Source organism: Cibotium barometz, chromosome 61 (genome assembly GCF_041138505.1).
Source record: "Cibotium barometz isolate CiBa-2024 chromosome 61, ASM4113850v1, whole genome shotgun sequence".
Classification (NCBI taxonomy): Eukaryota; Viridiplantae; Streptophyta; class Polypodiopsida; order Cyatheales; family Cibotiaceae; genus Cibotium; species Cibotium barometz.
The window spans coordinates 33411878-33439803 of NC_141106.1; the positions used below are offsets into that span (position 1 = coordinate 33411878).

The 27926-nt window shown below is 40.3% G+C and overlaps 1 protein-coding gene across 1 annotated transcript; it reads left to right on the forward strand.

Moving 5' to 3' along the window:
- Positions 1 to 7978: 7978 nt before the first annotated feature.
- LOC147604811 (ABC transporter I family member 17-like) lies at positions 7979 to 9769 on the forward strand. The gene is made up of 3 exons (XM_086794654.1): positions 7979 to 8508; positions 8608 to 8795; positions 9328 to 9769. The coding sequence occupies exons 1-3, from the start codon at positions 8190 to 8192 to the stop codon at positions 9574 to 9576; spliced, it is 756 nt and encodes a 251-aa protein (XP_086650780.1). The 5' UTR covers positions 7979 to 8189; the 3' UTR covers positions 9577 to 9769.
- Positions 9770 to 27926: the final 18157 nt, after the last annotated feature.

The window sequence follows — 27926 nt, forward strand, 5'->3', positions numbered from 1 at the left end:
AGGAAAAATATCTACAACCCAAAAATAAGATCATTAAACATGAAAGATATAGCTATCATAATATCACAAGCCTCCTTCCTTCCCTATGATACTTATAGTTGCATGGAAATCAAGTTTGTTTACGAAGATGTATGTCTCATGCTGTGTACACATGTTGTACAATGGCCACTAGGTCTCCATTGCTCATTTTTTTGAATCCCTCTAAATGACCCTTCCAATGAAGCTCCATCACGTCTTGTCGTCCAGCTTGGTGCGGACCAATAGCAGTACAGGAAAACCCAAGCACCCTTGCGAAATGCCTCTCTCACCTAAGCACCATCATCGTCCCTCTTATTATACAATGAGATCTCCTCAATATGATCTTTTGGTCTTCTTCGTGGTGCAGCCATATCAATTGTGAAGCTATAGTAGTAAGATTAGGGTTGGGAAAATGAGATACAGAAAAAAAAATGTGAAGGTGCTATGCAGATTAGGGTTTCGGGCTTGATGGATATTAAAGATTGGAAGAGGAAGGGAGGAAGAGTTTAATTTGAACGTTAAAGAGGAAAATTGGACTTGAAAATGAAATTTTTGACTACAATGAAATTTAAGATGGGTTTTTGGCGGGAAAAGTGAGTTTTGGGGGAATCTCAAAAATTTTAAAATTTTAAGGATTTTTTTAGCCACAAAAATGGTGGGACCATACCTACCCTAAACCCCTACTTTTTTAAAGGGACAAGTGTAATTATTAGTACTGAAAGCCTAGTCCCCCTCCCTACAACCTAGTCTCCCTCCCTATATTCAAACGAGACTAAATGTGCACAATCCTCTATTCCTATTGGTCTGTTGCTAATTACTTTCATTAGCAAAAGGCCCAAAATATGTTTAAATGCCCCCTAATGTGTACATGTGATCATTCTGTATGGTTTCCAGCTTCATCCTCTGTACCACAATGTTGTCAATAAAATTGTGAGTACTACCAGGATCAATTAAAATATGAACATGATGTCCATTTATTGATCCATAAACACGAAATAATTTGTTTGGACCAAAAACGTATACTGAAAGTACAATCTAAACATTAGCTTCCTTCAAAATGCGTAATATTGACTTTATAAAATTTACCTTGAAGTTTTGTAATATGTACAGATTTCTTTGGTATGAACTTCTTCGGTGCCACCTTTTGTCCAGGTGTGCCGAAGGTGTTGTAGCTCCATTCAAAGGATAGAATTTCTTTGTGTGTCCCTTTTCCTTACATTTGAAACATGTGATATTATCCTTGCTCATAAATTTATGCTTCTTGATGGCATTGTTAGAATTTTTTAGTTTTGGTGTGAAAACCAACTTTCTTTTTTGTCCATTATTTGATAAAGTGAACGTGGATTTCTTTTCATTAGACGATGGTTTGAAGTGTTAGCGCCAACCATAGTCTTATGGAAAACCTGAGCTACCTGAAGAGCATCCTCAACCGTTTTGACCTTGCATTTCTTTATCTCGTATTGATAATCATGAGCTAGACCATTAATGAAAATCCCACAAAAGGTATGATCATTAGATTTGGCTTTGGCAGCCAATTGTCTAAATTTCTACACAAAATTGTTAAAAGACTGATTTGCCATGCTATTTTTAACAAACTTGGCAATTATTTCAAATTCATCCTCTATTTGGACAAACTCTTTTTAAAAAGCTTTGCCTTTCCTTTCAATAAACCCTATGCCATCTGTAACTTTTACGCATCTGTGAATGGATGAAAGGCAAAATGTGTAGTCCACCTATTGAGCCAGGCATCTACACATTCCTGAGTCTTCTCCTTTTTCTCACCGTCATACACTTTTGGTGCAAACGACGGAGTAACTGCTTTGGTAGGAGTAGGAGGTGCTGCTAAAAGAGCTTTTTGCAAAGTCAAAATCTGCATCTTTAGTGACTCCATCTCGTCATGACATCTGGCAATAGTTGCTTGAAAAGGTTCTGTCACTTCTAAAAATTCACTCTTTCCAATAGCCTCCTCTTCTTCAACTTGAAATTTTAGATCTTCCCCACCCAAGTTGGGATGATCACTCATCTCATCAACATTGTCATTGACTGAGAAGTCAATATGAGCCATTATAATAAAATTCTTCAAAAATCACGATTCACTCGAATTCAACTTCACTTGCCCTCTTTTGACCAAAATGATCTAGCAAATCAATTTACTAGAACTGATTGCACATAAGAAAAAATGTTTTAATTAGCATTTTGGTGGCTAAACAATGGTAAAAAATCATGAAAACACCGTTTATAATTAACAAAACGAAAACAACTATAAATACGAGACATACTTGCATTAATTATATGTGAATAATCCGCATCTATCTAATATTAGTACGTAAAAAACATACTTCAACACTAGATAACCCTCGAAAATATTAAATTCTCGAGGAAAAAAAATTATCATAATTTTTTCTTAATTTTTTCTTTTTTTCTAAAAATTTTCCAAAATACAATTGATATTTCAAAAATACTAATTTCTAAGATTTCTAAAATAATTTCTAGAATTTTTCTAATTTTTGGTTTTTTTTTTAAATTACCCCGAGAATCCCATCGAATACGAATTTTTTCAATTCTACCCGATAATTCTCAAATCTAATTAAATTTTGTTATTTTAATGAATTCACTAATTTTTTGGGCAAAAAAGATTTTTTAAATGAATTTGAACAGTCCACGGGTGTCCGAACGGACACACCACATGCCAATCACCAAACTCGGATATTCCAAAAATTTGAAATAACCTTTGTCTGATTTTTCATAAAATTTTTTTAAAAAAATAAAATTTTTAATGCACCCCAAACGCATTAGAATACGAATGGTCAAAAAATTTGAAAACTGAAAGGTTATCTTGGAATATGGAAAGTCAATGGTTGCTAAAAAATGAAAAGACAAAAAATACTAGAATTTGAAAGGCCAAAAAAATTGGACCCCGTCCCATACCACCAAGAGATATGACTTCACTCCACAGTACTTGGCTCTAGCTTGAAATGGTAAGAGAGTAGACACAGTGCTCTACACAAGAGAACATCCCCTGAGAATGCCCCATGTCCCTATTATATAGGAGGGCCCTCAAGTGACTCTTGACTCTCCATTTCCATGTGTGACCCTTGGTTGCCTAACCCTAACCTCAACCCAAGGTTAGACCTAACCCTTGTCCCACTAGAGCATGTTCTTATGCTCCTCTGATACCACTCTTAAAATGCTAAAGATATCTCTAGCTAATAACCATGCATAAACATGTATGAACCAGGCATATACTCATCCACCCAACCCGAGCCCAAGGGTGCACACATAAATACAATGAAGTATCATATATCTTACCTTAGTGTCCCATACCACCAAGAGATATGACTTCACTCCAGCAGCACTTGGCTCTAGCTTGAAATGGTAAGAGAGTAGACACAATGCTCTACATAAGAGAACATCCCTTGAGAATGCCCCATGCCCCTATAATATAGGAGGGTCCTCAAACGACTCTTGACTCTCTATTTCCATGTGTGACCCTTGGTTGCCTGACCCTAACCTCAACCCAAGGTTAGACCTAACCCTTTTCCCACCACTAGAGCATGTTCCCATGCTCCCATGTTCACATGCCTAGGGTGGGTTAGCCTCCTAGTATATGCACATATAATGTGCATATAACATACTTCCCCTCTCTCAAAACATATAATGTGCATATAACATACTTCCCCTCTCTCAAAACATTACACTCTTGCAATGGAAAAAAGAAAAATTGCGCTGAATGTTCTCAATTGACTCCTAAGTCGAATCCTCAATTTCCATGTCTTTCCACTTAATTTTAACCTCAGGGATTAGGCGACTACGAAGTTTCCTTTCCCTGAATTCAAGTACCTTTTCAGATTCATGTGGAACATAAGACAAATCTTCGACTTCAACGAGTTCTTGAGGAGTAACCGTGTTATCCTCACCTCCCAGCTTCTCTTTCAATCTACTGACATGAAAGACTGGATGAACTCTGACATGTGGAGGTAGTTTTAATTCATACGCAACCGTACCAATCCGACGTATAACTCGGAACGAACCACCACAATATCTAGGAGATAATTTTGAGCACTTTCGTGTTGACAAAGTCTGAGAATCTTTAGGAACTTTCAAATAAACCAACGTCCTTGGCTCAAAAGACTTAGGTGAGCAACATAAAACCATGCTCTATCCTGAGCACACTTGATAGAATCCTGAGATTGGGTCAGCATTTCCTGCATATCTCGCAAGTTCCTAAAGTTTCTTAGACTATGAAAGTTATACGTTGGATTGATACGATTGCATATGAATTAAAACTACCTCCACATGTCAGAGTTCATCCAATCTTTCATGTCAATAGACTTAAAGAGAAGCTGGGAGGTGAGGATAACATAGTTACTCCTTAAGAACTCATTGAAGTCAAAGATTTATCTTATGTTCCACATGAACCTGAAAAGGTACTTGAATTCAGGGAAGGGAAACTTCGTAGTCGCCTAATCCCTGAGGTTAAGTGGAAAGACAGGGAAATTGAGGATTCGACTTGGGAGTCTATTGAGAACATTCAGTGCAGTTTTCCTTCTTTTCATTGCAAGAGTGTAATGTTTTGAGAGAGGGGAAGTATGTTATGTGTATATACTAGGAGGCTAACTTACCCTAGGCATGTGAACATGGGAGCATGGTAACATGCTCTAGTGGGGCAAGGGTTAGGTCTAACCTTGGGTTGAGATTAGGGTCAGGCAACCAAGGGTCACACATGGAAATGGAGAGTCAAGAGTCACTTGAGGGCCCTCCTATATAATAGGGGCATGGGGCATTCTCAAGGGATGTTCTCTTGTGTAGAGCATTGTGTCTACTCTTTTGCCATTTCAAGCTAGAGCCAAGTGCTGCTGGATTGAAGTCATATCTCTTGGTGGTATGGGACACTAAGGTAAGATATGTGATACTTAATTGTATTTATGTGTGCACCCTTGGGCTCGGGGGTGGTTGGGTAGATGATTATATGCTTGGTTCATGCATGTTTATACATGGTTATTAGCTAGAGAGATCTTTAGGGTCTTAACAGATTTGCTTCCCAATGAAAATGATTAAGATGATTATTGATTTTTAAGCTAGTAATGTTTACATAAGCACAATGTGGTAGTGATTTTAGTGGATGTTGGACGATTGGTGGATCAGAGCCAAAAACAATTATAACGTAGTAGTAAATGGAAGGGAAAGATAACTAAATTATTCAAAAAATGAACAAAATTGAAGCGTGGGAGTTTTAAGCTAAGAAAGAACTTTAGATTTACAATCTTTAAAAGGCTTTGGAGTTCATTAAATGGTATAAAGGTGACTTGTTCAAAACTAATTTGAGTCCATTTACATGATATTGATGTGTTGACAAGAATTTTGATTGCTAGCATCAATTGGGGTTCAACATTAATTCTTGTTATAAAAATGCATAAAAGAGCATTGAGGACCACTTTTAGCACACCCTTTTATTTTTATTCAAGTTTGTGTAAATCATGGAAAAAGTGATGATTTTATAGAGAAGTACATTGTACAAAAAGTTCACATAGTCCTTGTTTGAAGGCCATTTTTCTAGCATGCACCAATCATTGGTAATTATACTATTTTAAGGTCCCCTAATATTTGTCCTTCATTACACTAGCAAGTGGTAAGTGATAATAACACTGAAGTAGACATTAGAAAAAATACTAGGGTTCATTAACTTAACAAGGGATCTTGACATCTTGTTAAGTTCATGAAAGTAGCAGCTTTTCCAAAGAAAGTAGCAGGCATGATGAATTATTATTTGATTTATTTGTCATTATGTTATTATGTTTGAAAGTTCATAAATAGAAAACCGTTTGTGGGCCTATACAAATTTATTACTATAGTTTGAATTTCCCAATGTACACATTTTCAAACTATACCTTTTTTTTAATGCGTGTGAGAGAGAGCGGGGGAAAAAAATATTAGTCTTTATCATCAAGATATGCAACATTATATATAAGCATCAAGTTTCGTGCAAGCCTTTCATAGATTCGATATGCAAAGCAAGAACTTAGTTTGCAATTTTTTTCTATATCAATGATCCAATTGATGCAAATCATTAAAAAGGTTTTTAATTTTATATTTCTAGAGCATATATTTTCTATAAAATTCTTTTTTTTAAATCTCTGAAAATGGATACAAATAGAAATAGTATCTTGTAATCATGTGTGTCCTTGCTTTTCAAAAAAACGATAAATGATCATTTCCAAATTTTTCTTATGGCTTATAGACCATTTTGTGGTTAATTAATGTGAAATCACATCATCTCATAAGGTAAATTAATGTGAAAGCACATCATTTCTAAATTTATTTTACAAATTATTTGTATGGTTAATTAATGTGAAACTTACATCATCTCATAAGGAAAATGTTCCTTAGGCTAATGAAAGTCCCTAACACAAAAAACTCAAAGAAACAAAAGATTACATAGTATGTTATGAACAAGAGTTGAGCTTTAAATGAGGTGGACGGGAGGGGGGATTTGAAGTTTATTAAAAAATATGTAAGATATAATGCGAGTTCAACATAAGGGGTTTATTTTCATGTGGGATTATTGGAAATTTATGTATACAAGGTTTTTTAAATTTAAAATTGACATAAGGGGTACTTTTACCATCTCCTAATGCCATAGAATGGTTGTATTTAAGTTGTACATTTATATAGGAAGGGGTTAATTACCCCTTGAATGCACATGTTTTTATTGGAACCACCTATGTAAACCACCCTATGTTTTTATTGGAACCACCTATGTAAACCACCCTAAAAACCCCACCTTACGGCGGTGGGAACTTGTACCAATAAAAAGAATTTAATGACAATTGCCTAGAATATTTACTAACCAAAAACCTAGAATCTATGTATCTCTTTACTTATTCAAAAGGGCACTTCTTTGGAAGAACGTGCATGAATAAAAGTAAGATGAAGAAGGCATCATATGAGGAGGGTACACAATTTAGTGAAGAACGAATGCATGAGGTGTAATGTGGAAGGTTGTACAAAGGTGTATGTATAAAGGTGTGCTTTTAGTGAAGTAGGGGATAAGGTGTCACCATTAGGTGGGTAGCTCAATCCTTGAACACATGGCATGCACAAGCAAAGGAATCAAAAGAAAACTATGCATGTAGGTGAACACATAACTTCTTAGAGGGGAGATGGAAGTCCTTAAATGGATGATTGTATGGCAAAAAGGGTGTGCAATGGCAAAAAATGTGTCGACAAAAAGTGAGGGTCAAAAGGGAGTGTCTATTAAACATTTCGGGGATGCCTCCATTTTCAAGGATAGAATAAGAATTTCTTTGAGATGGTACAAGTATACCTCTCCAATTCTCAAGTTTGACTAGAGAGTAACCTTAACAAAATTCATGGCACACAAAATCGTGCATGTGTGCAGGTGCGATGTGGATGGCCAAGGAAAGTCATAAGTGGAATAGTGGGAGGTGCTAGGTTCGAGTTTCACTCCCCACAACCAAGGAGTGAGACTCGAACCGACACCTCCCATCATAAGACTTCAATTGGGGTGCTCATGAGCCCATGGGTGTTGCAAATACCCCTTTACAAAAGGGTCTCTTGAAACTATGTAGTGTTTTTGTTATTAACAATAATTATACTTACATAAACAATAAATGCTAATCAAAACATATATACACCAAATCAAAACATATATACACCAAATCCAAAAAAAGTTTTTTTAAAAAAAAAGCCTCAACGTTTGGAGAGAGAGGGGTGGGGCCCGCAGTGTTCGAAAAAAACCCGGGTTTAGTGTGATTTGCACCTGCAACTTCTGAAAATTACCTTCAAATTTTTAACTTGAAGGTACAAAAACCTGCAAAATTTGGGAAATTTTAGAAGGAAAACCTCCAAAATTCGAGAAATTCTTCAATTAATAATTTCCCAAATTTCTAATGAAGGTTTTTAACTTTTTGGCAAAATTATTTTTTTCTAACACTTGGGGGGGGGGGCGGTCAAACTGTTATGAATGCCCGTACTCATGGTGGGACACTCTGTTTTATAGTATGCATGTGGCGCGTGCCAAGCGTGGGGCTTAGTTGGGTACCACCCTCCCTGAATGAAGCCGTGAGGTCAGACACCCAACTTCCGAGGCACCTTCTTGTACACACGAACACAGTGTTTCTCTCTCAGAGCCCGGTTTACCATCCACCATTATGAGCAGGGAGCACCTCCTCACGATACCTTCGCAAGAGTCTTTTGCCAAGATCAGCGTGAGAAAGCTCGACCGTTTTACTGACGACGCCGGCGTGCCCATCCTGAAGGGTGTGTCTCTCGACATCCCTGTGGGCGCCGTGGTGGGCGTCATTGGGCCGAGCGGCAGTGGGAAATCAACGTTTCTGCGCGCTCTCAACAGGCTATGGGAGCCTCCGGCAGAGTCCGTGTTCTTAGACGGAGAGGACGTGACGGAGCTCGACGTTATTTCTGTACGTCGTAGGGTGGGCATGCTCTTTCAGCTGCCGGCAATGTTTGACGGTAATGACATCTCCTCCTCGCCCGGCCCCCCGCCGCCCCAGCTCCGCCGGCTTCCTCAGTCTTATACATGGCATGATACTTTGATGGTTTTGTTTGCAGGGACTGTAGCTGATAATGTGAGGTATGGCCCAAGTCTGGCTGGGAACAAGATAGATGATTCACGGGTGGAGGAGCTTTTGAAGATTGCAGATCTAGATCCTGCTTTTGCTTCGAAGGCAGTCGTGGGTCTCTCAGTCGGACAAGCCCAGAGGGTGGCATTGGCTCGCACTCTTGCAAATAATCCTGAGGTAGGTGGCTGTGTGTGGGCTAGGTGGGTGTGCGTGGTGAGTGTGTGTGTTTGTGTGTGAGAGAGAGAGAGAGAGAGGCGTGCGTGCGTGCGTGCGGGAGAGAGAGAGAGAGAGAGAGAGAGAGAGAGGGCGTGAGAGAGATATCCCTGTTACTTGCTTTCTTTACTATTTTTGACTTACAGAGGGGGCGAGAGATTATATCCCTCTTACTAGTGAGTGAGAGTGAGAGAGGGGGGGAGGTGCGTGTGCGTGTGCGTGTGCGTGTCCGAGAGAGAGAGACAGATGTTATCCCTGTTGCTTGCTTTCTTTATTAGTGGAGAGAGAGAGAGAGAGATTATATCCTATTACTTGCTTTCTTCCTAGTGATAATTCATTTTGTGTGTGTGTGTGAGAGAGAGAGAGAGATACTAGTGTGAGTGAGTGACTGTGTGTGCTTTTTAAACTAAGAAAAAAGTGTGTTTGTGTGTGTGAGTTAGTGAGAGTGCTACCTAGTGATGATTTGTTGTGGCTTTGTGTTTTTTTTTTTATCAAGGTCCTGTTGCTAGATGAACCCACAAGTGCCTTGGATCCTATATCCACCCATAACATTGAAGATGCAGTGACCACCCTCAGCAAGAAGGGTCTCACCATCATCATGGTCTCCCATAGCATTAAGCAGGTCCTAAGAATTGCCTCCCTTGTTTGTGTCCTTGTCAACGGTGAAGTGGTGGAAGTTTCACGGCCGGACGAGCTTGCCAATTCAACCCATCCCATGGTCAAGCAATTTCTTGAAGCTAGCTAGCTACAAAATTTGGTAGCAAGCTTCTTATTATGCACACAACTTAAATGGAGAGTCTATTTACATATTACAATTGTATTGAGTTTGTGGAGACAATATTTACTCCTCTAACCATTTTGTATCAAGTAGTGTAAGGTGATGTAAGTTTTTTGAATCTCTCGTAAATAAATTTTAATAAAAGAAAGTATGAGTGCAGTTAATGTCCAGACATGTGGTTATGGATATGGTTGTGGTGTTTGTTTTTGTGTGTGTGTGTGTGTGTGTGTGTGTGTGAGAGAGAGAGAGAGAGAGAGAGAGAGAGAGAGGTATATGTGAAAATTTTGTATATTCAAGAAGTTTTTAAATTGGTGATGATGTGGCATGTTACATGTCACAAACACCAATTTGTAAACTTTTTGAATATGCAAAATCTTCATCATGCTGTATATCATTGGAAAGATCTCGAAGAGTAGAATCTTAATCTATAATTTTCGACAAATTTTGTTTTGATTTGCAAAAATTTAAGTATCTCATTTTTTAAGAAATTTTACATGGCAGTTCTTAGAGGGTCCTTTTGAGTCGAAAATTTTCTTATGTGACTTCTCCTCAATGTCCATCTATAGGTGTACTACCTCTTCGGTCCAATGTTAAGTCGATGAAGGTGGCACTCCACAGATCTTCTACGACGAGTCTTTGTAAAAATATACGTAGAATTCTTTATTGTTGGGCAATAAATAAGTTTTACCTCCATTTATAATAAGCTTATATACTTAATGATACTATATATTAATGTGTTTCGTGCGAGCAAGAAACATCGGGTTCTTCACAATCATTATGTAAATTTTATTATCGCATAACAATACTATTGCTCCCTTTGAGAAAATCCATGTCTCCAAAGTCTTTCTTAACCAAACTTTTTTATGTGTACCATGTCTCCAAATTTAAAATGGGACTCAAAACAAGCTAGGATTTAGAGCAAGGAGAAGGAGGATTCTCTAGTCTTCATGGTATGACCTTGTCGTTCTCATGATTGTCTTTTGATGTTGGTTGCTTTGTCGACATAGATTTGCGTACTTCGTCGATCTACTTGTTATGTCCTCATTGTCGTGCAACTCCTACGGTTTAGAAAACGTAATAAGTCGATGCTTGAATACTTTAATTAGAAGTCGAATGACATTTAGTGTGATTACTTACAGAAGTAGCCGGTGGAAGTAGTTGGGTCTTAAAAAATCTTAAACTTGATAAGTGGTGGTTTCTATCTCTAGAGGAGTAGACTTGCAACCATAGTTCTTAACTTGCTATTTAAAAACCACATGAGTTATTGGTTGATATAAATTACATAAGATACACACTTACATGCACGTCTAAAATAAATTGTAAACATACAAAAGTGGCGATTAAGCCCTTCTTGCCTATCTTGCTAAGATGTGACGTATGCCCAGTCTATAGCCTAGCTCGTGTTGCATCTTAGATATATGTTCGAAATTTAAAAGCATGTCTATATAGACCTAAGATTTAAGACATACATTAGTACATAGTTAAGAGTAAATATTACATATTTTTTATTGATTCTAATGTGTCGAGTCGCATCTCTTGTCGAAAGGCCTTCCACGACTCATCATGCATACTAGTGGGGTGGGTATTCTTCGTCATTGCACAATATCTTTTACACATTTCGAAGTCACATCTAAGAAGTTCGAATAAAAATAAATGCATGTATCAACAATTGTAAGTTGTGAAACACTCGCCCATCAAGATGTCACCGAATTTCATATCACGTAGACAAGTTGTAATAAAACAATGAGTCTAAATATAGATTACAAGTACTAATAATATTTACTAGGTTCATATGATGTAAAAAAATTGAACATGCTATGAATACTAATACGTACTAGGTTCATATGATGCAAAAAAATTGAACATGCTATGAATACTTTTATTGCAAACTCATTCATAACTGACTTTAACAAATAGTTTATATAATTTTTATTTTGTTTCAATGGCAAACATGTTTCGATTCATCCTCTGGTACATCGTCTCCTCTAGCACGTCTATGAGCTCTTATGATAGGGCGAGGAGGTGTGTTCTCGTCTCCATCAACATCTTCTATGACGTCTTCTAGATTCGTATAGCATGAAGCTGATGAGGCCTATAGGTGACTATGTGGGGTAGGTAGGTGTGCGTGAGAGAGAGAGAGAGAGAGAGAGAGAGAGAGAGAGAGAGGGTGTGCATGTGTGTGTGACAAAGAGAGAGAGAGAGAGATTATATTTCTCACTTGCTTTCTTCCTAGTGATAATTCATTTTGTGTGGTGTGTGTGTGTGTGACAAAGAGAGAGAGAGAGAGAGTGTGAGTAACTTTGTGTGTGTGTTTTTTTAACTAAGAAAAAAGTGTTTGTTTGAGTGAGTGAGTTCTTTCCTTACCTAGTGATGATTTGTTGTGGCTTTGTGTTTTTTTATTAAGGTCCTGTTGCTAGATGAATCCACAAGTACCTTGAGTCCCAAATCCACCCATAACATTGAAGATGCAGTGACCACCCTTAGTAAGAAGGGTCTCACCATCATCATGGTCTCCCATAGCATTAAGTAGGTCCAAAGAGAGACCATAGCATTAAGTAGGTCCAAAGAATTGTCTCCCTTGTTTGCATCCTTGTCAACGATGAAGTGGTGAAAGTTTCATGGCCAGATGAGCTTGCAAATTCAACCTAAGGTCAAGCAATTTCTCGAAGCTAGCTAGTTCCCAAATTTGGTAGCAAGCTTTTGATTGTGCACACAGCTTAAATAAAGAGTCTATTTATATATTACAATTGTATTGAGTTTGTGGGGACAATATTTACTTCTCCCTAACCATTTTGTATCAAGTAGCACAAGGTGATGTAAGTCTTTTTTAATCTCTTGTAAATAAATTTAATACAGAAAAAATATTAGTGCATTTAATACAGAAAAAATATTAGTGCATTTAATGTCCAAACATGTGGTTGTGGTTATGTGTATGTGTATGTGTATGTGTGTGTATGAGAGAGAGAGAGAGAGAGAGAGAGAGAGAGAGAGCGAGCGAGCGAGAGAGAGAGAGAGAGAGAGAGAGAGAGAGAGAGAGAGAGAGTTTACACAACTAGTCATGATTAAAATATAAGTGTATAGCCCTACAAAGGCTCAAACTCAAGGTTGAGCCTACAAGAACATGTATGGAAATGGAGGCTGTGTGTCTTAAAGATGAAAACAAAGTTCAAGACTTGATTGTCTATATTTATATGCATGAAATGGTTGTGGAGGCTCAAAATCGAGTTTGAGCCTCTATAGGGTTATTTGAGTTACGGCACAAATGGTTGAGACAAAGGAGAAGTCACAAAAACCTCAAACTAAAGTTTGATCTTGCATGAGTTTGTGGATGCTAGGCTATGTGTCTTAGCATGAATTTGAAGTTGGAGTCTTGATTGGTTTATATGTGTGTTTATGAAATTATGGGCGAGGCTCAAATTTGAGTTTGAGTGTCTCTAAGGTTATGTGAGTTGTTATTCCTCATGGGTTGAGATGAAGGGAAAGTGCCATGGGAATCAAACTCAATTTTAAGTTACCATAACTATGTATGGAAGTCTAGGATATGTGTATTGAAGATGAAAATAAAGTTGGGCAATTGATTTGTCTACATGTGTATGGATGAAATGATGGAGGAGTGTTTAAGTGTATTTGTACGTGAAGGCTACATATTTTTAATTTGAAAATTAATTTTGAGACGTGCTAGTTAGTCTATTTGAAGGTGAAGGAAATGATCTTGAGGCTCAAACTCAAGTTTGAGCTTTTATAAGGTGTGAGAAAGTTTGAGACTATATAACCCCAGTGAAACCATGAAATAGCACTTGTACAAACGAGAAAACCCATGAAACCCTAGAAATTAAGACTCTCCACCTCATTTCATAAGTTTGATTCTCTCTTGTGTTAGCCACACTCTTAAGCAAGAAGAAACATGCACAAATTATTCATCGAATTGTCACTTACTTTTGAGGAAGGAGTTACAGCAAGATTGACCAAGAAGATAGAAGGCTCCAAATCAATGTGAAGACACTAAGCCCTAAACCTGATTTGGAAACAAACAAGATTGAAATAGGTATGCAGTATTTAGGTTGTTTATTCCTAATGATTATTACAAAAAATAAAGTCCATAAACACTCAATGTTTATTTTTTATGATTATTATCGTTTACTGTTATCACTTGTTTGTTGAAGTGTGAAAGAGAGTTATGTGTGAGAAATAGATCTAAGGCTAAGGAATGCTTTGATGTTTATTTTGAGAAAGGCATGTGGGTTTGAGAGACAAGAACCTGGAAACCTTTCAAATGTTAGCAAGAAAGAGAGAGAAATTGTTTGGGTATTGGTTATTATATTTGTATAATAGGCAAACAACATTAGTGCAAGCATATTAGTTAAATGGGGTTTATCATACCTTGTTTGAAAGAAGGACAAAGAACCAAAGAGGACAATATGCATGTAGAGGGGATATAGTATACTGGATATGTTAATTAGCATATGCAATATGCTAACTATCATGCTGTATATGCTAACTAGCATATCTAGTATGATAACTAGCATACCTGGCATGCTAATTAGCATATTCATTATGCTAACTAGCACACCTTTTATTCCCAATATGATCAAGCTTGCAGACTATATGTCCTGTATGCTAGCTAGCAAAAAGCATACATTCAAGTATGGTTTCTTACCAATCTCTGGTGTGGTTGGATGTCGTTGTGTTGCAAGGTTGCACAACCATGCGGTAGGTATGCTTTTTTTTGCAGAAGGGAATATGGCCTTAAAGTTCCTCTAGTATATCATATTTACCTCTTCTATAAAGGGTTCTAACAAATTGGTAAGGCTCCACTTCTTTCAACAATTTCCTTGCTAGATCGTGCCTTAACTTTTTTAGTGTTGGGAATCCATTAGCAAGAAAGTTAGCAATCCTCTCACTCCACTCTGGTATAGCTTCAACCTTGAATAGAGTAGCATCAAGTAGATCATCACATCAACTCCAATTGGTGCTTCACCATTAGGTATGCGTGATAGATGATCCGCCATGACATTTTTTTGTCAGGCCTCACAACTACAGTGAAGTTAAATTCGAGGAGAATCAATAAACACCTTGTGATTCTCCCTGTCTCTTATTAACAAGGTACAAGAGGGCTTGATGAGATCAACATAAAAAATAATTTTATTAGCTTCTTCATATGCTCCCAAGTTTTCTCGTTTTGTCTTGTGCGAGACTTATCCCCCTTCATAGATTTCTTCCTTCTATGGCCTTTCTTCTTCTTAGATTCTCCCACTGAAGTAGTTGGAGTCTCTATTTTTCTTTCTCGTTATTTTTCTTTCTAAAATTTGTTGGTTTTTAGCCATAAGTCTGGTTATGGCATTAACAGGAAGAATTACTAAGTTTTCTTTTGACTTGTCACTTACACCAATTATATTAAGTGGTGTGATGGTTGGACCACTCTACAAATTAGTTACCATAGGTTTCATGGGGCAATCCTTGATCGTTTGATCTATGCTGCAACAATGATTGGTGTAAAAGATGCACCTTGAGTGGTTTTTGTGTGGTCATTGGTAGTGATAACATTGATGAAGAGGCATAGCATTGGCATTAATATCGTGCGACCTCTTCCTGCAGAGCAGCAGCAACAAGTTGGTACACAGGTTTGACTCCCCCTTGGGCATTAACTACATAGTACTCAAGAGAGAGTTCCATGGAGTCTTTTGCAAAATGTGAGGTAGCATCCAAGTCCACCTCATACCCTGGGTAATCCATAGGCTCCTCCAAACCTATCTGATTAAATGGTGTGATATTGGGGGTGGTTGGGGTCCTAGTATGGGTGCGGGTAGAGGTACATTTGTAGTATTGTAAATGCCCTTTGAGATTGGTTGATGTGTTGGGTGGTCAGCAGTGTGCTAAGTTGTTGTGGCTGGCATGATAGCTTGTTGATGTGGTGGCTTGATGTGGTGGCGTTGGTAAAGCTAGATGTGCTTTAGGAGCATTATCAATGGCTTGCAAGCGCGTTCGACACTGTGAGACATCATGACCATAGCGATCGTAAAAATTGTAGTTTCCTTGGTAACGTGCTCTTAAGATTGGACACTCACTTGTTGTATAAGCTTGTTGGCATATAGAACACCAATGTAGCTCTCTCCTTGGGTACATATATACGTTCTTAGGAGCTCTATTGGTCCTCATCTCTTCTTGCAATGCTTTCATGAAGTCCGTGAAATTGATTTCTACTAAAGGGTTACCTTTAGCCAAGGGTTTAGTTGTTATCACTGATGAAGCAACCAACTTTGCATTCGATGCTCTGGCTCCCTTAATCATTAGATTATCCTCTAGCTGGATGGCATTAGCTGCAACTTCATCCCATGTGGTGATACCTCTAATGACTAAGCCATTATAGATCTCCTCATGTTTAAGCCCATGGATGAATCTATCAAGCAACTGGTTATTGGTAAAACATTCATGCAAAGCACAACAAGAGTTCAAATGCTTGATTCGGCTAATGAACTCCCTAACTGACTCTCCCTCTTCTCTCTCTGCTTTATGTAGTTGTGAGGCTACACTCCACAGTGCTCCCTCATGCACAAATTTCTTCAAAAATAATCTCCTAAAATAAGTGCTTTAAAGTTTAAGCGTTCCTCAACCCTTAGAGTTCTAAACTAATCCCTTGCCTTCCCATCTAGGGTTATGCTAAAAGCATTGGTTCTGGCAATCTCATTTCATTCCCCAAGGGCATCACAAACTTGATCAAACACTTCCAGGTGGCACCTAGGATCTCCTTCTCCATTAAACTCGTGGGTTAGCTTTGCTATCTGGGAAGCCTTCCCTGAATTACTTCAACCACTATTTGTAACACTCTCGACTACCACTCTTCCTAAGACTTAAGCAAAGGCAAATGGGTATGTTGGTAAAGCTGGTGTTGGAATTATTGATGATGGTGTAGCAAGAGGTCCAAGTACAACACATGGCATGTAAGGTGCTGCATGTGTATGCAACGCTCTAAATCTTGAGGGGACTGGGACTAGAGCATATGGTGCATATTTGGATGGTGTCCTAATGTAAGGTTCCTCCCTTCTAAAATGGGAGAAACACTTAAGATAGTCCGCTAAGTCTTATCTTGGGAAAAATTTCCTATTCATCGACACCTTGACCCTGTAGAGATTCAAGGATACGATTCATAGGTATGACCTAGCTCTATCCCGCAGGGGGAGCGTGATTTTCTAAACATCAAATCACCCATAGGGCAATTGATCAAAAATTGGGCAACTACTAGACTTGATCTCTAGAGACAATGCTTTTTTCCTCATCTTATGCAAGGCACAGCCGCTGGCCTAGTCTTGTAGAATAGAGTTGCCCAAGAACCTAACTATCTAACGTAGGGCTTTCACTTAATCTGTTGGAAAGCTACCCGACTAATCGGGTCCACCCGTCCGTAGGATGGTGCCGTCAGGGCATTCCATCCTCCCACTTTCCACCCTACTCACGTATCAATTTGTTTTCTAATTAATCCTACCACACTGTTTGACATAAATAAACATATTCCTTAATTAAGGTCCTTTTTCACAAGGTTCGTTAAAACAGCCTTCTTACACAATACAATCATACCAAAGACAAGATGTAATTATATAAAAAGTTTATACATGAACCAATTCCATACAAGCCAAATCGGCTCTCTTATTCTTATTCTGCCTGATGATCTAGAATTCGGCCTTCCAGCCTCTACATGCTGGGCAAAACCCTACGGGACCATACACCTCATCGTCGGCCGGGCGAGGACTCAAGCCGGCCTGTCACCCTCTCAGGCTCCATCGCTCGATCCTCCCGCCCCTCAGAGGGATGTCTGCACACTAGGGTGGGCTTATTTACCGCACTAGCCTGGGCCCTCAGAACTAGGCAGCCTCATAATCTCTCGCCTCAATCGGCGATCCTTATTTTTCCAAAGGTATGAGGGATACCTTGGGCCATTCCCGGGCTTTGCTAACGACGCCACCCGGCTACACAAGCACGGAACGGAGTTAGCGTTGAAGCCAAAAAAAATCTTGAATTCTAAAGATAACAACTTCAATGCAATTTACTAAATATAGCATTCACAATTCATGAAGATAACAATTTCAATGCAATTTATCGAATACAACATCACATAATTTCGTAACTTCATATAATTTTTATGTCGTCATTTTAAAAGGAAAAGACACCATTCATTAACACTAATTTAAGAAAAATCTCTTCTTTTGAAAATTAACCAAGCTAACCTGGCCATCGTTTCCTTGAGGGGCTTGAAAAGGGAGGACTGGAGCCGCATTGGGCGCATCTTCCCCCATCTCGTTGTTACGTGCTCCTCTTGAGGTAATATTTTTTCGTCTCTGAGATGAGGCTATCTTAGGCGTCGCCTTGTAGAGCTCGCTGCTGCGATCGAAACGCTTCAGTCGGATCTGAATTCCGAGCTCGTTTGCTCACCGTATGAGCAAAAGAATATGGTGCACGAACCCTTTCTTGAGACAAAAAACCCTTATTAAAGTCCACGCAAATGGGGGGGGGATTGTGAGATGTCCTTAAGGGCAAAAACGTGGAGAGGGCTGGGAGGGGCTGCTGGAAGTCTCTTCACACGGGGGGGAGAAGAGTTAAGGACACTGCCTCTAAGGAAGAGGGGGATGGAGAAATTTTAGCTTATTTGAAAAGAGCCAAATGAGGGGGTGTGAGAGGGGTGGCTGCAAGGGGCGGCTGTACTGCAGCAAGTACGCTACGCAGGGACGGACGACGGTACGGACAGGGCATACGCTACACAGAAATGCGTGCCGTCTGTGGAGCACCTCGGGGGTTTATATAGCTGAGGGGTGAGGGTACGGCCGCTGCGCAAAGCAAGGACGAAAGGACGGTGTACCTTCAAAGGCTATGGATCAGTGGCCTGCATGGGTCTAGGGGAAAGGTACGGTGTCGGTTGTCCGGGAAAGGAGTGGTACGCATGTACCTTATCTGGTCTGGGACAGCATGGGTGTCCACGTAGGAGTACGCGTGGACCATACAGTGGGCGGCCGTCCTTTGGTTCTTGGGCGGCCATTGTATGGGCACCCTAGTAAGTGTGTTAGGACCAAATTTTGGGGCGGGGTACCCAAATTTGGGACGCCCGCCTCGATTTGCGTGCCGGACCGCCCCGGGGGGCAAAATTTTTTTTGTCTGGGAGGTTCTCCTGGTCGTAGGGGTTTAGACTGTTCGTCAATCGGCGGATGCCCGATCGTGGATTTATTAAGGTTTAAAGGTCGCTGATTTTTAACTAAAATGATTGAAATTAGCGTATAGGCTTGATCTGGTGTCCGTTTTGGATGCTGTAAAATCCTATATTAGGGTAAAATCGCGTGCAGATTCCAAATTTGGGCTCAGAATTTGAAGATTCTAAGTAGAAATGACTCAAATAATAAAATCATTGATTTTTATACCATAAAAACTCATAATTACATGGACATTTCTTTATTAGTGAAGATGGGTATGTTACATCCTTCCCTCCTTAAAGAAATCGAGATGTCCTCATCTCGTCATGAATTGGGGATAATCCTTTAAGAGTGTAGCTTCATCTTCCCAAGTTGCATCCTCTTCAGGGTAATCTTTCCACCACTGAACTAGATGTTCTACAAGAGTTCTATTTCGGAGTTGCCTTTCCCTAGAATCTATGATGCTATTGAGCTGTAATTCAAGGACTCCTTGAGTAGGGATTACAACTTGTTCATCATCAAGAATATGATCGAGACTGGGGACATATGGTTTTAACAAACTTACATGAAATACATTATGGACTTTTGATATGGGCTGGGAGTTGGAGTTTATAGGCACTTTTACCTAGACCCTTGATAACTGTATAGGGACCACAATACCTAGGGCTGAGCTTCTTATATTTCCCAAGTGATAGAGAACTTTGTTTGGGTCGCACTCATAGAAGAACTCTGTCTCCTTCCTTGAAGATCCTTTCAGACCTCTTGTTGTCAGCATAATGCTTTTGTCGATCTTGGGCAGCTTTAATATCCTTTTGGATCGCCTTGGTTTGTTCCTCCATCTCTTCGAGCATTTTCCTGGATGCCTCAACTCTTATGGTTGATCAAAGAAATTTAGAGGAGACATGCATTCTTGCCCATAGAGTGCCTTGAATGGTGACATTCCTATGCTTTGATGATAAGATGCATTGTAGGTAAATTCTACCAGAGGAAGGTATTGAATCCACCTTCTGGGTTCCCGTCCACAGTATGCTCTGAGAATGTCTTCAATTACTTGATTGACTCTCTCAGTTTGGCCATCGGTCTCTGGATGATAAGCTATGCTAAAGCAAAGTTGAGTTCCCAGAGCTTGAAATAAAGATTGCCAGAATTTTGAAGTGAAGTCAGAATCCCGATCACTTACTATCCTTTTTGGGAGACCATGAAGTTTGAGGACTTCCTTGATGAATATTCGAGCAACATCAAAAGCTTTGAAGGTCTTCTTTGCTGGTATAAGGTGAGCTACTTTGGTAAGTAAGTCCACTACTACTAGAATGGAGTCATATCCTCCTTGAACAGTGGGGAGACTTGTGACAAAATCCATACTAATGCACTCCCACTTCATTTGGGGAATATCTAAGGGTTGAAGTTTTCCAGGCATCTTGACCCTTTCAGCTTTGGTCCTTTGGCATGAGAGACATTGCTTCAGGTACCGAAGCACATCATTTTTCAAGCCTGCCCAATGAAAGCTCCTTCTTATAGCATTTAATGTTTTTGCATAACCTGGGTGTCCTGCACAGCAGGGCTATCATGAGCTTCATGGAGGATTAGTTTCTTTAAAGCAGGATCCTTAGGGATACATAGCCTGTGATTGAAGTAGAGGCTTCCTTCGTGAGTGGAGTATCCCTTGATTAGATTCTTCTCTTTCTCTGAATGTCCCCCTTCTTCTACTAACTTTATCATCCTCTGATAATCTGGATCATGAGATGAGACTTCTTCCACCTTGACCAGAATGGGATTATTTGGCATTGAAATAGCACTCAAGAAAGATTTGCGGCTAAGTGCATCTGCTACCACATTATCTTTCCCAGGGCGGAATTTGATGTCGAAGTCATATTCTTGTAGAATTTCAATCCATCTCCTTTGCCGCATGTTGAGGTTAGGCTGGGTGAAGATCCACTTTAGACTTTTGTGGTCAGTTACAAGCTAGAATTTGCCCCCCAAGAGATAATGTTTCCATAATTTGAGGCAATGAACAACTGCTAAGAGTTCCAAATCATGGGTGGCATAGTTTGCTTCATATTGCTTCAGCTTGCGGGAAGTATAAGCGACTGGTCTTCCTTCTTGACCTAAGACACCACCAAGTGCTAGACTACTAGCATCGGTAACCACTTCAAATTCCTTGGAGAAATCAGGAAGCTTTAAGACTGGGGCAGAAGTAATAATGACTTTCAGCTGATCAAAGCTGTTTTGATGGATTGGCAGCCACACTATTTTGCAATCCTTCTAAGAAGATCCGTCAAAGGTGTAGCTACCAAGGCATAATCTTTGATAAAAATCCTATACCAACCCATGATTCCCAAAAATCCACGAACTTCACGAACTGATTTAGGGGGTGGCCATTCTAGAATATCCTTGACCTTGGCGGGGTCTACTGAGATGCCACCTTTGGAGACGATGAATCCAAGATACTCAATTTGATGAGTAAAGAAGGTACATTTGCTCTTCTTGGCATAGAGTTTGTGTCTGCGCAGCAATTGCAAAACTCTACGCACATGCTCCTCATGCTCTTCCATTGATTTGGAGTAGATTAAGATGTCGTCAAAGAAAACAAGCACAAACTCATCCAAGTAAGGGCGGAATATATCTTGCATTAGGCGGTTGAAGGTTGCAGGAGCATTGGTTAACCCGAATGACATCACAGTAAACTCATAGTGGCCATAACGGGTATTGAGGCTGTTTTGGGTATATCTGCTTCCTTGACTTTGATCTGATAGTATCCAGACCTCAAATCTATTTTTGAGAAGACTTCGGCCCCATTAAGCTTGTCAAGACTTTGGCCCCATGAAGCCTGTCAAGAAGTTCGTCGATGCGAGGGATAGAATACTTATTCTTGACAGTGACTTGATTTAGCCCTCGATAATCTATGCAGAGGCGGAGAGTCCCGTCCTTCTTTTTTTTGGAAAAGAATAGGTTCTCCCCATGGAGAGCTACTGGGGCGTACAAATCCTTGTTCAATGAGTTGGGAAAGTTGCTCCTTAAGTTCAATGGCTTCAGGAAGGGACATTTTATAGGGAGTTTTTGAGACGGGTTGAGCTCCAGGGATCACCTCGATTTCACGGTCGACTTCTCGAGGAGGTGGTAACCCTGTAAGCTCGTCAGGGAAGATGTCAGAGAATTCTTGGAGCCAAGAGGGTTCTGTCTCCCTACTAGGTTCAATGACTTCGTTGAGTTTGACTAAGAAAACTTGCTGACCCTTACGTGTTCCCTTGAGAAGATGTTTTGCCTTGACTACCCTAGATTTAGGTTTTCCTGTGATCCCCTGAACAGATATTACTTGGCCATGCTCATTTTCAAAAGTGATACTCCCCTGGTTATAATGAATGCTAGCTTTGTTTGCAATTAACCAATCCATCCCAAGGATTCCATCATAAATTCCTAATGGCAAGACTCTAAAGTGACCATGAGTTTGCTCGTTACCCAGCTCAAAATCAAGGTTTCCTATAGAGTGGCGAGATACTACTTCTTTCCCACTGGCTAACTCTACAATCATTTTTCTAGCTGTTTTTTACTCAAGTTTAATTTTTGCAAGCACCTAGGAGAAAGGAATGAATGGGTACTGCCACAATCAATCAAAAGCTGAAATGGCTTACCGTGATGAGTGGCGGGGGTTTAGATTACACCAAATTGTTTATTTGGACCTTGGTATTCTACTGCCGCATGGACAGTGGCGCGCTCTTCTTCAGCCGTTTCCAAGGTCGGTTCTTCACTTATAACACAGGCAGTTCTAGCAACTGCTCCTCCGCGGCCTCTGCCATGGCCACTGCCTCTTGCACCTTGGTGGGTAGGGGTTCCACGGCCTTGATTTCCTCTGTTACCTTGGGGAAATGATGTTACCATCTTGGGACAGTTGGCTCTAAAGTGTCCCGGCTCATTGCACTCAAAACACAGAGGGCCTTCTCTGGAAGAAGCAGCATACGAGTGGGGGACAAAAGAGTTGCCTTGGCTCCCTCTGTTGTAGTAAGGAAAATTCTGTTGAGGTTTCTTGTAGGGTTGATCTTTAAGATTTGCCTCAGGGTAAGATCTCTTTTGATTCTTCGGTTTGTTAGTCTTCATTTCTATCACAAGGGGCTTTGCTCTTATGAGAGCATCCTGTAATGTGGTTGGCCTCATTGCTTCAAGACAGGAATCTAGGGGTTCATTTAGCCCTTGGCAGAAACGAGCCACTTGCTGGGAAGTAGTCATAGCTGGGGCATACTTCCGAAGGGTAATAAATTTGGAATAGTAGTCCTCCAGAGTTAAGCTGCACTGTCTAAGACTAAAAAACTCATTCATCCCCGGGGGTTTATATAGCTGAGGGGTGAGGGTACAGCCGCTGCGCAAAGCAAGGACGAAAGGACGGTGTACCTTCAAAGGCTATGGATCAGTGGCCTGCATGGGTCTAGGGGAAAGGTACGGTGTCGGTTGTCCGGGAAAGGAGTGGTACGCATGTACCTTATCTGGTCTGGGGCAGCATGGGTGTCCACGGAGGAGTACGCGTGGACCATACAATGGGCGGCCGTCCTTTGGTTCTTGGGCGGCCATTGTACGGGCACCCTAGTAAGTGTGTTAGGACCAAATTTTGGAGCGGGGTACCCAAATTTGGGGCGCCCGCCTCGATTTGCATGCCGGACCGCCCCGGGGGGCGAAATTTCTTTTGTCTGGCAGGTTCTCTTAGTCGTAGGGGTTCAGACTGTTCGTCAATCGGACGCCCGATCGTGGATTTATTAAGGTTTAAAGGTCGCTGATTTTTAACTAAAATGATTGAAATTAGCGTATAGGCTTGATCCGGTGTCCGTTTTGGATGCTGTAAAATCCTATATTAGGGTAAAATCGCGTGCAGATTCCAAATTTGGGCTCAGAATTTGAAGATTCTAAGTAGAAATGACTCAAATAATAAAATCATTGATTTTTATACCATAAAAACTCATAATTACATGGACATTTCTTTATTAGTGAAGATGGGTATGTTACACGTAATAAGAGTTGTTAGCCTTAGAGCATGTGTGTTGGTCCTCAAGCAAGAAAGGTATGTGCAATGGAAGTAGGCGTGGAGTGTGGCACCGGGTGAGCTGTAGTTGTTACCGTATTGATTGTGGGCATATAGCTTTGTGGTGGCAATGATGTGTTGTCGATAAAAGGTATTGTGGTGGTTGCCATGCTACTTATCATTAGAGCAAGGAATGTACCAGATGGGTCTCGGGCATAGCTCTTAGCATAAGGAATGCGAAGCTCATGCTAGAGCAGGGTCTTGTGGAATAGTAGATGCAACTGGGTCGATAGTGTAGCTGGCTGCCTGACACTATGAAAGTAGGATCAATTGGGCTCACTGGGCGGTGTAACAATGTCGCTCATAGTAGGCATTCTTGCCTTTGATGTATCGACCTACAACATAGGTGCATTAGTAGGTGGTACCATGAACCCTTGTTGGAATCTCTCATGCTCCACTATCCTCTGAATGCAATCACAAATAACTAGCAAATGGTCTTCCTCCACTAGTGGCATGAGGAACCGATTGAATGATATCCTCCCAACTCACCCCATAGATTAGGCCAGTGCCCAAATCCATAAGAGTTTCCTCTGTAACATTATGCTCCCAGTCTTCTCTCATAAGGCGTTGATCCAAGATTTGAATGCTGATTGACTTTTTGGAAGTCGACGCAATATTAACACTAGCCTCTAGACTATCTGGCACCACCTGGATATAGTCTCTACTGAAGCCATTTGAGAAGCTTAGGTTGTTAATCTTTGTTGACCTCTACGCAAGGTGTCTTTCTCTATAGCTCTAGGAGCCTGTATGTGGGTCTCTACTTGTTGTATTTCTTCTAGAGTTGTTCCATTAGCCAAAAGTTGTTGCATATGTGGGGGATCAACAAATGTAGCAGCTCTATTAGTGGAGTGAGGTCTATCTTGCTAGGAATATCCACATGGATGCTATATTCTGGTAATGAGGTTTCAGTATAGGGGTTGCCCGAAAGTTCACCTCAACTTCTACATTCATTGGCTAGGTTATGTCATGAATAGGCTTAGAGGCAGCAGGTCGAAGCCGAGCCCTTGAGAGGTGACTAGCCATGTGGTTCAACAAGCTAGGGGTAGGTTTGGTAGACTCAGCTCGGGTGGGGAGTTCTCTCCCTAAAACTTGAGATCCCTCCATTGTACTGTACTCCGACGAGGAGTCCCTTCTTGCAACAATCCTAGGTCCCTGCACTACGCTAAATAAGGTTCCAACTGAAGGTGCAGAGCTGACTGTGGGAGCTGGTAACTCCGTAGCTATATGGACCCACTTTCCTCTAAATTGGCCTCTAAAACCTACCCAGATCATAGGTGCACGTGAGTATGGGGTGTTTGAAGGTCTTATGGATGCCTCAAATAAGTTTGAGGATTTTTTAAAATTTTATTTTTGCAATTAATTTATTTTTTTCAAAAGAATTTGGATTGTCCAAAGTTTTTCCAAAATGTGTGTTTAGTATTTCTTAACCTGCCCTAGCACAAAAAATAATGTACTTTTTTTAAGTTAGTCACGTGCTATAGGTACACTGGCTCCCATAATTGCTTATGAAAAAACGTAATTTTTTGGGGTGTTACACAAGACACGTCAAAATGATCGCAACGCCTCTTTTCCAAAAAAAAACTTTTTTAAAACCCGTGAACCTTTTACCTTTTCTCATATTTTTTTAACTTTTAACTTTTTTTATATTTTACACTTTTATTTTTTACTTTCACGGTTTTGTTTTTTGGTTTTTTCGAAAAGGGGTATTTTCAGAACCTTTAACTTGTAGGCTAGCCTAAAAGCGTGCATGCATTGAAGGCAACCAACCCATCCTGAATTATCCAAAATTGGTTAATGTCAAGATGCAAATTTTTGTGACTAGTGGCCTAAAAGGCTGTACACATTAAATGTAGCCAGCTAGTCAAGATGCCCTAAATTAGAAAGAGGATCAAGGCTAATTATCTTGTGTAATCTCAATAATGCAAAAACATAGAAAACCTACCAAAACATAGAAATTTGTGTGTTACAAATCCTCCTCTAATTTTAGTTTCTATCCCAATTTCATCATGTGAGGAGTCAATTCTAAGGTCAATTTAACATGTGTTTACACGCTACAGTTTACCTATTGAGATTATGAGTGACCAAGGTGTGCATTTTGTTAATGAAGTCATTGCCTTTCTTTTTGGAAGCTATACGAACATACGCTACGGTTTACCTATTGAGATTGTGAGTGACCAAGGTGTGCATTTTGTCAATGAAGTCATTGCCTTTCTTTTGGAAGACTTTATGGTCATCCATAAGAGGTCAGCGCCTTATCACCCACAAGCAAATGGTCAAGCTGAGAGCACAAACAAGACTCTTTGCACTGTGCTTACAAAGATTGTTGAGGGACATAGAACAGATTAGGAACAGAAACTTCACTCAGTTCTGTGGGCTTACCGAATTGCTTACAAAACGTCCATAGGCACGACACCTTTCAATCTAGTTTTTGGATTGGACGCTATCCTTCCGATAGAATTTATTGTACCTACACTTCGAGTTGCAAAACAACTTGAGTGGACGGATCATGAATTCTCTACACGGATCGATGAATTGGAGAGGCTAGATGAAGACAGGCTATTGGCAGTCATTGGCATGTATGCTGAAAAACAAAGCCAAAAGCGTTGGCATGATACGCATGTGAAGACAGGTCGCTTCAGGAGAGGTGATCTAGTGTTGCTTTATACATTGAAGAAACAAAAACGCAAGCTAAAAATGCGAGGACTTGGTCCATTTGTGATCAACGAAGTGGTGCAGTAAGGTTGGAAACCTTAGATGGAGAGCCAATGACTAACTTCATCAATGGTAGCCGCTTGAAGCGCTATGAAGAACCTCTAATAGATGATATGCTGATACGCATACATGCTAGCCAGACACGTAAAAAAGCTCAAGCTTTGTTACAAAGTCAAGCAAAAGAAGAAGCTCAGGCTAGAGTAGCACTAGCATGAGAGCGCCGCAAGGCAGCTATCATGGCCATCCACTTGAATGATGATGAAGACTTTGTAGATCCCTTTCATATTGAAGTAAGGATCCCTACTCAAAGAGCAATCTTTGCAGCGTCTGCACTTATAGATTCGAGAGCCGACTGTAATGTTTTGTCTTATGAAGCGTGGACATCATTAGGCCAACCTTTGCTCACCAATGCATCATTGAACTTCCAGAGTTTCTCTAGTGATGAAACCCCAACCCTAGGCAAGTGCTGTATTAATATGTCCATTCAGGATCAGTCTATGCACGTGACTTTTTATGTTGCTAACAAGAGCCAAGCAGTGGTGGATGTTGTTTTAGGTAGATCATGGATTAGAACCACTAGATGTGGATTGAACTGGAACTCACGACAATACACCTTGTTGGTAAATTCTACTCACCTTACAGGATCAAGTGCTTCGGCACTCCCATCTTTTCAAAAGGTGGAGACCATCACTCTACTGTGATAGAGACAACCTCAAAAGATCCAATGATTTGGGTGAATAATGACAATGACAGTACTCAAGGATGGCATGTGCCAACATCTCTCTTATATGCACAAGGCTACGGAAGGGGGGAGGCACTTAGAACTCAAATCTAGTTACCTAAAGCAGCTCGCAAACCAAGATCCAATGCTACCAAAGCAGCTCGCAAACCAAGATCCAATGCTACAAAGCCAAAGAGGAGGTTTACCAGAGCCAACAGTTTCACCTCCAACAAGACCACTCAACAACAGTGGATCCCAGAGAAGGTTCTGCAAGCACAAGGCTACTACGAGGGTGCTACTACCTTGTGGCTACCAAAGAAGAATGCAAGGACTACTGCAGCAAAACATAATTATATTCCTGAATCTACTCAAGAACAAAAGCGGTCAATACCACCTCACTTCCAGAAACCAAATCAACACTGGAAACCATGCCTTACCAAGAGCCTGAAAGAGTCCAAGTGGAAACACAAGCTGAGCATCAATCGGACATCATCAGAAGGTCTCGAACAAGAAGAGACTCTCCAAACTGACATGGGAAGAAAAAGGCAAGTGGGTACCTTTACTCACTTCTATCTCAGAGGCAACACATCAGAAGGAGGATATTGCAACCGAATCAAGTTCAGAGTCTATTCCTCAAAACACAAGC